This window comes from Wasmannia auropunctata, unplaced genomic scaffold, assembly GCF_000956235.1.
Source record: "Wasmannia auropunctata unplaced genomic scaffold, wasmannia.A_1.0 LD336050.1, whole genome shotgun sequence".
NCBI lineage: Eukaryota > Metazoa > Arthropoda > Insecta > Hymenoptera > Formicidae > Wasmannia > Wasmannia auropunctata.
In genome coordinates this window covers 1,371,771-1,383,137 of record NW_012026840.1, presented here as the reverse complement: position 1 = coordinate 1,383,137, position 11,367 = coordinate 1,371,771, and the positions used below count along the sequence as shown (strand labels likewise).

The window sequence follows — 11,367 nt, the reverse complement described above, 5'->3', positions numbered from 1 at the left end:
GGAGGGGGGCTCCGACTTTATCCTACAATTCATCTATTGTTTCGGCAGCTCCGCTGTCGGGCAGGTCGCCCAAAGTGTTCTATTTATCCGGCACGTTCCTTTCAATGCGAAAAAGGGATCGATAAATCGTTGACTGTACACCGCGAACGAGAAAATCAGTCGTAATTAATTGGAACGTTCTCGCGTGGAGCACCACCCGTGCAATTATTTTTATTGTAATGAACGAATTTAAAAAGTTGCGAGAGTGAAATTCTAGCCCGCGAGCGAGCTTTGTGCGCTTCAAATCTCTCTTTATACCCTTTATTAGAGTCGCTATTCGTATTAATTTTGCTGTATGAAGGCAAATAGGAAAAGGACGCGCAACGCATTTTAATATCATGCTCTTGCTTTTCGCGGAAATAAAATTGATATTAAAATATGAAATGCTGTTTGCCGGTATTTTTTTTTTTTAAGAGAGAATTTAAATCATTTATATATTTTTTATTAATTTCTATTCATCTACGTTACTTTGTGAGAGATTCTCTTTGAACACATAATTTATACATTGCGCTGTATCTGCATGCCATATTAGTGTTACATCTGCCTCCCTTATTAATGCCAAGAGGGATCATCTAGTGTACAGTAAGGTGTTTCTCTTGCGCGTGAATTGTGGATTTAGGTGAGATGCGAATCGTGAATAACGTTCGCGTCGCCTTCAACTCGCGAGGGGCTTATATAGCCTTCGCCGGGAGAAGCCTAATCGCAATCTTGTTAGCGAGCCAGGGAAGCTTATATTCATGCGTATTTATATAGAGCAGGCGGTTAACAAACAACATTTTTAACGGTATTATGGTATTAATTTGAAAACGCAGTTTTTCCAGACAGACTGACGAGGAAAAAAGAGTTGGCGGTTGGACGATGACTTATGAATGTTATGCGGTAAACAATTAATGCCAATGTACGCAGCGCGATAAGGACTATGATTTACATTCTGAAAAAAAATAAATATATATAATATATATATGTATATATCTTGATACGGCTTACAATACGTATTTAATTACTAAAATGTTAATCGACGTGTTATTTTAGCCCGCGCCCGTTATCTTAATTATTGGCTTCTGTATATACCCAGATAAGCGGAGCGATGATATCTCGATTTGTACTCGAGATTGAACCGCAATCCGAGCGTGTGATGGTTGCAAGCTATACACTTTTCACCGCTGATATTCCTCAGCGATACGAGGTTTTTTTTTTCCCCACTGTAAACTTTAAAGCCCACTTGTAATCCGGACAAGGTTTCTAATTATTCACCTTGGGTCTCCGCGCGATTACATTATGCAAGACGTGGGATCATCTCTCTCTCTACGTTCTATTAATGCGAGATAGCTGGATCAATAGCTCGCTTGGTGTTCGCCGAGTTGCGATCGCGCCTTTTGTCGTTGCAAAATGACGCCACGTTCTACTTCGACATTTCTGTTGTAACTTTTTTTTCCCGCGGAGCGCTATACGCAAAATCGTACACGTGGTTTTATGTTGTATACGGTATAAAAAAAAATTGAATTCGCGAATAAGATGATCGTGACGTGCCTGTTTTTTTTTATGCAACAATTGTAATGAAATTTTACGATCGTGATATATACAAACAGAACGCAGGACAGAAAATACGTATATATGTACATGTAGAGGAAATTTTTTTATTTTACAGCTGCCTTACTATCTTTATAGCAACAGGGAAATACTTTTACGACAATTTTTCGCGCTTGATCATTTACGATATGAAAGCGCTCGCTCTCTCTTTCTATCTCTCTCTCTCTCGTTTCACGCAAAGCTGCCGGGCAAAACAGACCGGAGCCTGCCTCAATACCGACCTATATCGCTGTTTCACTAGACCGCATTTATTTAACGATGGTTCGCCTGCAATGTTCGGTATTGCATAGCTGCAAAGCCGGAGGTGTGGCTATTATGTCTGTTCCATGCTGGAACTTCGTGTATTATCAGCGTTACGTGACACATAATATGCTGGTTGTGATATGATTAGACTAGTCACTGCAAAAAAATGAAAAGCGCGAATGCGTTAATGCATGATAAATATTCAAAGAATAACTTTTCTCTTACGATATGTATTTATAGTACAATAGTGCGCTAATAATTGCTTTTTGCTTTTCGAGAAAAAAAAAATAGACGTGCTTTATTTACATCGTTCTCCGATAAACAAGCGACTTTATGAATTAAATTTATTTGTTGTTTCAAAACAGTTAGCATATATCACTTTGCATATTTGTTAGTTCGGCAATGTATTGCTTTCAGGCTGGTCGACGACCGGTGTGTAGTATGTCCCGAGGCTGGAGATTTGTCGACTCCACCGAAGAAATTCAGAGGTAATTGATATTTTTGAGATATTTTTGGCTTTGTCTTTCGATCAATTGTTTTCTTTTTTAATTAAAAAAATAAATAAACTAATATCGACAGTTTTTCCGACATCTAATTTTTTTAAACGTTTTATTATCCTGCAAAAATTGAAGCGGATCATGTTAAAATAAGAAATGTATCGATCGTTGATTTTTTTTTTTAGATTGCCTCTTCAAAATATGTCCCATGAACCGGTATTCCGCCCAAAAGCAATTCTGGAAGGCAGCGAAGCAGAGTGCGAGTTCAGGCACAGATGCTATCTTGCTCAAAAGACTTCACGTGAGTTGCGGAAGATGTTACAATATTTAATTAACTCACAATTAATTAAGGAGATTACAAGAAAAGCACATTTATACAGACAAATTTCTCTTATATACATTCCAAAATTGGAAACAATGCTTTTGTTAACAAACGATGTGCTGCGCTCAAAGAGTAAATAAATTCGTGATAACGAGAACACTTCACATAGAGTGCCCGTAGATACAGAAATATCCGACCGGTTTTTAATGTTGTGACCGGTTTAGTGATTATTTAATGGGAATCGTTACTGTGTGCAAATGCTGCGCGCAATTGTTCTTCAGTTTTTGTCAAATCGAAAGGAAAAACTTAGTAATATATTTTTCATATATCTCGACATAAATTACATATATTTTATATATATGTTTTCGCATTTATCCACGATAGTTAATTGCCGAGAATCACGTTATTAATACGTAACACTGCTGTTGAATTTTTAATAAGTGTTACGCAAGCCTATCTCTTATTTTTTCTCGATTGCCATTTAATTGGAATTTATCTTTAACCCAGCATGCGGCCGAAATCGAGAAAAAGCAAAATGAGACTGAAAACAAGAAACTGTTGGGCACCGTGGTTTCCTACGGTAACGTCGTGCAGGTAAGAAGATAAATCTTTTCTCTTTAGATAGTAAAGCACCCCTTATAAGTGACATTATTTTATTAAAGTAAATCTTGAACGTCGCTTTATATGCTTGATCGCATATTCTTATAACGCAAAGTGGCTGCATGAATAATAATAGATTTATCAATAACCGCGCGCTGGGGGAGCGGCTTTTCCCTTAGCACCTTCTTTTTTTTTCGCAAAGCGATCATAAAAACCGTTTGGTACATCCATCGTATTGACGTAGTTAGTCTCCCTAGTATATAGATAAGTGCATAGATAAGTCTGCCAATTAGCGAGTTTTCCTTCCTCCGCGATATATCGTCGCCATGTCGGAAAGTATATAGAGAAGCGGCGTTAAGTTACGGCGCTAAGTTTCTAGCAAATAATTAAATTTCCCTTTCGCGTTGCAGCACGTTGTTGCTAAAAATTATGAAATAGGTAGGCGCCTTTGATCGTCGGCTGCAGATGCTATCAGCTGTGTAACATCGTGAAATGAGCGTTATATTGCTCCTATATATTATAGTCATTATAGATCGTATCTTCGATCGACGGCAGAAGCAGTGGACGTCGTTAGACGTTCAATTAATTTCTGCTGTGATGTATTCCTAATTTAATTATCGATTCTCTCTTATCTCTCGCGACACCTCATTGATATTATATAAGTTGATTAATCATCTCCGTCTCATGTTATCGGTTTATATTATAGATCGCAAAATTATATTATATGTTACAAAATTATCCATTCATTGCAGCTTCCTTTAACTCGCGGAATAATTCGTTATATAACTAAATACAAATTTGTTCGAATTACTCACCGCAAATGTTGTACGAACGCAAACGTGCGAGCAGTGGAATTAGCATGCAGATTAATTTCATCGACATTGCGTTGCGTGTGCGTTCATAAATAAATTTGCATTTTATAAATAATCGCGTATCGGACACATATACAAATACAATTACTTATGTCGATTACTCTTAAACTCGTGTGGCCAGTTGCTGCACCTCAAGTCCAACAAATTCCTGACGGTGAACAAGAGGCTGCCGGCGTTGCTGGAGAAGAACGCGATGAGGGTTTACCTGGACGCGAACGGGAACGAGGGCTCGTGGTTTTACATAATGCCGTTCTACAAGCTGCGCAGCGACGGCGACAGCGTCGTCGTCGGCGACAAGGTGATCATGGAGCCGGTGAACGCGGGCCGCCAGGGCCTCCACGTGGCCGCCAACTACGAGCTGAGCGACAATCCCGGCTGCAAGGAGGTCAACGTCGTCAACTCGTCCACCTCCTGGAAGGTGACCCTCTTCATGGAGCACCGCGAGAACCAGGAGGAGATCCTCAAGGGCGGCGACGTGGTGCGGCTGTTTCACGCCGAGCAGGAGAAGTTTCTGACCATGGACGAGTACAAGAAGAAGCAGCACGTGTTTCTCAGGACGACGGGCAGAACCAGCGCTACCGCGGCTACCAGCAGCAAAGCCTTGTGGGAAGTCGAGGTAACGAGCAGATTGAATTCACGTAAATTTGTCTATCAGAATGCTGTGTTTTATTTAAATCGTGCCAATACATGGAAATTGAGATTTTATCGATCGAATTTTTATTGCGTGATCTGTTGATCTCTTTTGGCACATCTGTTTTTTTTTTATAAATAATACTCTTCATTTATTTGTTAATATAAATAGGTGGTGCAACACGATCCGTGCAGAGGCGGCGCCGGCCACTGGAATTCGATCTTCAGATTTAAACACCTAGCGACTGGCCAGTATCTCGCCGCCGAGATTGACGCGGATGAGCCACGAGAACCCGTGAAGGGCAAACGCGGTATGACATACAGATACTTCGAAAAAATTAATTTTTAAAATACACTGGGAAAAGAACTTGTTGGAAAAACATCAAATTTGTTTCACCTTACCAAAATATTCAGTTTGATACGGTCAATTAAACGTTACCACGATGACACAAAATTATAGTGTAATTATGTTATAATAGTAACAAAATAATTTGTTACTATTATAAACAAAATACTGTTTTTTTGTTATTTTTCAACAAAAATTTATCGCATTTAACTCAATCGTTCGATTAAAAATACACACTATTTATTATCCCCATCAGCATCGTTTAGTTAGTTTGATACTTGGAATCTAAACAAATATATATTACTTGGATAACTATAAATAGCATGCAAACACAAATAAATACTACTAGTAGTCGAACAAAATAATTTAATTGAGTTGGTTTAGTTAATTCTCGATTAAAAATTTTTGATGGTTGACATGAATGAACTATACCTTTCTTTGTGCAACTAAAAAAAATTGTTGAATCAACCATTGGATCAAACAGATGTACAAATTTAGTTTGTACAATCATTTTTGTTTCTCAGTGTATACATATCCAATATTTTAAATTAGAAAATGCCTGATTACATATAATTTTCTGTTCTAATAATACCTAGTATTTGCGGTTAATGAAGTTGCGGGTTGATTTAACAGATCCACCCGGGCCGGTCTTTAGATTAGTGTCGGTGCCGCACAGCGGCGAGATCAGCTCGTTATTCGAACTGGATCCCACGACTCTAACGCGGGGCGATAGTCTGGTTCCGCAGTCGTCCTTTGTAAGATTACATCACATATGCACAAACACTTGGGTCCATTCAACGATCGTGCCGATCGATAAGGATGACGAGAAGCCCGTGATGTCGAAGGTACTGCAGCGTATTCTGGCGATTCGATAATTCGAGCGTCAGATATTGCAGGTGAAATTAATGAATTGAAGAAATATTAGTTAAATCAGGGCGTTTTTTTAAATCAAATTGTCAGGTGGGTTGCGCGACCAGTAAGGAGGACAAGGAGGCCTTTGCCTTGAGATCCGTGTCGCCGGTCGAGGTGCGCGATTTGGACTTCGCGAATGACGCCTGCAAGGTGTTGACGGCGATGAACAGCAAGCTGGAGAGGGGAACGATCTCCCACAACGAGCGAAGGGCCGTCACTAGCTTGCTGCAGGACATCGTGTACTTTATAGCGGGATTAGAGAACGAGCAGAATAAATCCGAGGCGTTGGAACTAGTCGTCACGAATACCGTGAGGGATCGTCAGAAATTATTGCGCGAGCAGTACATTCTTGGCCAATTGTTCAAAATATTGCAGGTATTTTGACCTGACATTGATCGCGCGCGCAGAGTGATCGTAGCGGCAGTAGTACGAGAACGAGTGTCTCAAGACACCTTAATTACAGGCTCCATTCTTGGAATCTGCGGAGGGTGAGGGACCATTTCTTAGGATAGAGGAGCTTAACGATCCGAGACACGCGCCGTACAAATACATGTTTCGCCTGTGTTACCGAATACTCAGACTTTCTCAGCAGGATTATAGAAAAAATCAGGTGATTTGTGTGAAATCGCATGATATAATAATAAATAATTTACAGGGTGTCCCGAAATTCGCGGATCAAAATATCATAGCGAGAAAGTCTTCGAAAAATTACGTAAAAAGGTTATTTGTAAATTTTTAATTTAAGCAGTACAGTTTTTGAGATATAAGACTTTAAATGTAGCCATTGCTTAAAATAAAAATTTACAAATAACTTTTTATTTAATTTTTTGAAGACTTTCTTATTGAATGAATTTGGATTCGCGAATTTTGTGACACCCTGTATATATTGTAAATATAAATGTAAAAAACGTTTTTTTTTAAATAGAAAAAACATTAGAAAAAAAAACGTTTTTTTTCATTGAAAAAAAAATACGAATTTGATTTTTTTTCTAATTTTGATAGCACGATTAATTAATTGTAAATAGTAATTATATAATTATAAAATTAATTTTAATGTGATCTACATTTAACTTTTACAAAAGAAGAATCTTTTTAATTCTTTTTCTAAACAGTTTTTCCTTAAATAGAATTTATTATAATTATTTATTGAAGTCCTTGCTTCAAAATATGTTTCAGAATCAATATATTTTCTCGTTCTGCTTAAAGGTTAAAATGATAATTTAAATCTACTATTTATAAAATAAAAAATCATGAAAAATTAACTTATATTAAGCAAAATATGGATATTAAATAGATAACTGAAAAAAAATTTTTTGAGAAAAAACGAGGCTTATGTTTTTTCTTTAAAAAAAAATTTGGTTTTTTTCTATTTACATCTCTAATTGTAAATATATATTTTTACAAAAATGTTTTGTATTCTTTTTTTTTATATAGGAATACATCGCTAAACATTTTGCGTTCATGCAAAAACAAATTGGCTACGATATTTTAGCGGAGGATACCATTACCGCGCTTCTACATAATAACAGAAAGTTGTTGGAGAAACATATAACGGCCGCGGAAATAGAGACATTTGTGGGTCTCGTTAGAAAAAATATGCGGGGCTGGCAATCGAGATTTCTGGATTACTTGTCGGATCTCTGTATCTCTAATAAGAAAGCGATAGCCGTGACACAAGAATTGATTTGCAAAAGCGTACTTAGTGAAAAGAATAAGGACATTCTGATAGGAACGAAGTAAGCACAAATAAACGGCTTCAATAATATGAAGTGATGTTACGATTTCTCTGATACATTTTATTCACTTTAGAATGGTGAAGACCCAGGTGGAGGTTGAGGATATCGATGAGAAGCAGGAAAACGCCGAACCAAGAATCACTGTTATCGAGGAGTTCGAAGTTGTATTGACATGGAATAGTGGAGCTGTTAGTATGCTCGATTTTTAGTTTATTAGTATGTAGTGTGCAACATGCAAATAAATATGACGTGTGTGTTTAACGCAGAAGTCAATGTCTTTGAGTGAGTTGTCGAGAGGAGCGAAAATGGGAAATGTTCAAGACGCAGCAATATTAGACTATTACAGGCATCAATTAAATCTCTTTAGTAATATGTGCCTGAATAGACAGTATTTAGCATTAAATAATCTATCGCCACATTTGGACATTGATCTTATACTCAAGTAAGTTGTACATTTGTTTTTAATGTAAAGATTATATTCTCAAGTTATTTTGATACATCTCTCAACTTGTGATATTTTATTTTTTTGCAGATGTATGGAAGATGAAACAGTGCCGTACGAATTACGCGCATCATTTTGCCGACTGATGCTACATCTTCACGTAGATAGAGATCCGCAGGAGCAAGTAACTCCCGTAAAATATGCTCGCCTTTGGTCAGAAATCCCGTCAAAAATGAGCATAAACGAGTACGTAAAGAAAAAAACTTGATAATAACTCAGGATTGCCACAGACCTGGAAAACCGGGAAAAGTCAGGGAAATTTAAACTGATCAAGGAAAACCTGGAAAAGTCAGGGAAAGATATAAAAGAGTTTAGAATTTTGAACTTTGCTCGTTAAAAGGAATCCACCCCGATTCTGTAACTCTTAACGACAGTTCGATATTGTTATATTTTTTGTATGTATTGTTTCTCTTCTGCTTTGAAAATTCTTTTTTACAATTTCTTTAATATCGCTAAATATTCAGAATATTTTTGATTGCAATAACAGAGAGAAGTCTCGAAACAAGATTGTAATTTTTGAAAATTTTTTCGATTTTCATACAAAATCATTTCATTCTGTTATTTTCTATTTAATTCTGGAAAAGAATTTTCAAATCAGAAAAAGCAATACATATAAAAAATATAACGATATCGAACTGTCGTTAAGAGTTACAGAATCGAAGTGAATCCCTTTTAAAAAGAGCAAAGTTCAAAATTCTAGGCTCTTTTATGTCTTCCCTGACTTTTCTAGATTTTCCTTGAATTTGCGTTTGCATTATATTATATTATTAAACTTGTAAACTTATGTTGTTTTTAATAATATAAGTTACTTTTCTTGTAATATGTCTTTTCTAAACATTAAAATTTAGAATTATATATTTGATACTGTGATCGTGGAAAATTTTCCACTGTCGTCTGGAAATCGTAAAAAAGATCAGGGAATTTCAAAATTCATTTTCTGTGGCAATCCTGTAACTTTAATAACTGGAATTTTGTTTAAAACTTTTTTCTTTCTCGAAAATCTAGTTACGATACGAATAAAATGCCGGACGAAAACAAAGAGGCTGTTCGCACCAAATTTAGCTCGACAATCATGTTTGTTGAGGATTATCTGTGTAACGTTGTCGCGAAGATGTGGTCTTTCGGGGATCAAGAGCAGAATAAGCTTACGTTTGAGGTATACACAACTTTTTCCTCCCTCTCTTTCTCTCTTTCTTCTGTTTTTTTCTAAATATGTAATAAACTATAATTAATTCGTTGTATATTTCGCTAGGTTGTTAAATTAGCACGTGATCTAATTTACTTTGGATTCTACAGTTTTAATGATCTATTAAGCTTAACAAAGACGTTGCTTAGTATTTTGGATTGTGTGTCAGAGAATGAATCCACCGATGGGAAGATACCTACGGGTGATATTGATTGTAAGTTTAATTTCTTTTTCCGTTTCTATTCCATTGTTTTTACTTGATGAGACATAATCTATGAATTATGTTCCGTACCGTTTATTGACGAATTTTTTATTGAACCCCAATATTTATACTTAATAGGTATATACATATACATATATACCGTTCGCGCGCATGGTAGTAACAATAATAAAATTTGATTTACTTTCTTGCATTTGTACAATGCATTGATGTACCACCGATATGATAAACTTTTCCCCTCTATATATTCTTTTAATCATTTTCACGAGCAGCTTTTACTTATTCTGATTTTAAGCATCGCTTTCGGAAACTTTGTATATAATATTCTCTTTTATGACGCTGTAATATATTAGTACTATATATATGTAATCCATGCTTCACTTTATACGAAATCCCTTTGATAATAAAGTTTACACGCAACGATAAATTACTTATAACATACAGAATGGTAAATACGTTTAAAACTAATTAATTTACTCTTGTAAATATTTCATCACACAGCTGATACGGATTCCGAGGAGGCAGGTAATATCCTTATTAGAAAGCTTGTTGAAAGCTTCAATTAAACTGTAATATGTGGAATGAATATTAACAAGATTAAGCATGCAATCTTATACATTGTACAAAGTAGGTTCACAAAGCTTACTTGCTTAAACCCTCTTTATAACGGTACTCTCTTGTTAGAAACACGAATATAAAAATGTTCTACATTCAATAATTTATGATACGTAATATCCTTAATTGTTAAACCACCGTATTATTATTTTTTTAAACTTCTTGTTTTTCTTCTATAACGGATAACAAGACAGAATCATTGTTTTACATATTTTTTTGAAACACAAATTAAACTCTCTTCTGCTGCACTATAATTTTTAACTGTAATATATGTAAATACGCAATATTATACATATGTAATATTGTACAGCTATTATTTTCCTTATCTGGCTTAATATACATTTTTGTATTACGATTTGTTCAAACAGCTGAAGGAGGTATTCTCAGATGCATCGGCGATATGGGTGCCGTGATGACAAATTTAACATTGGGACCAGCCGGTCAGGTGCTAGCCAGCTCTTCGCCAAGGCCAAAGCCGATGATGAAGAAGGAGTATCCCTTGGTGATGGACACGAAGCTCAAGATAATCGAGATCCTGCAGTTTATTCTGGATGTTCGACTGGATTACAGAATCTCTTGTCTCTTGAGCATATTCAAACGCGAATTCGACGAGACAGGTGCGTCGACGGCCGCGGAGAAGACCGGAGATGTGAATCTGGGACAAAAAGCTATCGATTTAGAATCGATCGGTACACAGGCGGAAGGAATATTTGGGAGCAGGTAACACGTTTTTTTTTTTATACAATATAAAGGTTGTATCCAGGGCTGGGCATATTTCAAATACTTGTATTTGAAATACAGTATTTGAAATACAATTTGTATTTTGTATTTTGTATTTCAGCGGAACACATAAAAATATTTTGTATTTTGTATTTCAAATAAATTATTCAATGTATTTTGTATTTTAAATACAATTTCAACCTATTTTGTATTTGAAATACTAAAAAAATTATTGATAAAAATTCTTGATAGCCATTAAGAGTAACTTAAATTTTTCTCATATGACACTAATTATTTTCGCCAAGTTTCCAGCAATATCAAGTCATCAGAGTCAAAT

General features: G+C 35.9%; 1 protein-coding gene across 10 annotated transcripts in view; it reads left to right on the top strand.

The window, feature by feature from the left end:
- LOC105451563 (inositol 1,4,5-trisphosphate receptor) overlaps positions 1–11,367 on the top strand; it is a 56,592-nt gene that overhangs the window by 25,362 nt on the left and 19,863 nt on the right. For 6 of the 10 annotated variants that reach the window (XM_011692094.1, XM_011692092.1, XM_011692090.1 and 3 more), the window contains exons 3-18: positions 2,290–2,360; positions 2,555–2,670; positions 3,199–3,285; positions 4,285–4,779; positions 4,966–5,104; positions 5,773–5,984; positions 6,100–6,426; positions 6,515–6,661; positions 7,486–7,787; positions 7,861–7,975; positions 8,054–8,229; positions 8,320–8,475; positions 9,295–9,445; positions 9,542–9,689; positions 10,197–10,220; positions 10,679–11,030. In XM_011692094.1, coding sequence (XP_011690396.1) covers positions 2,290–2,360; positions 2,555–2,670; positions 3,199–3,285; positions 4,285–4,779; positions 4,966–5,104; positions 5,773–5,984; positions 6,100–6,426; positions 6,515–6,661; positions 7,486–7,787; positions 7,861–7,975; positions 8,054–8,229; positions 8,320–8,475; positions 9,295–9,445; positions 9,542–9,689; positions 10,197–10,220; positions 10,679–11,030 — 3,018 coding nt within the window. The remainder of the gene's footprint in view (positions 1–2,289; positions 2,361–2,554; positions 2,671–3,198; positions 3,286–4,284; positions 4,780–4,965; positions 5,105–5,772; positions 5,985–6,099; positions 6,427–6,514; positions 6,662–7,485; positions 7,788–7,860; positions 7,976–8,053; positions 8,230–8,319; positions 8,476–9,294; positions 9,446–9,541; positions 9,690–10,196; positions 10,221–10,678; positions 11,031–11,367) is intronic. The other 4 variants (XM_011692096.1, XM_011692093.1, XM_011692089.1 and 1 more) reach the window with 1 other exon arrangement.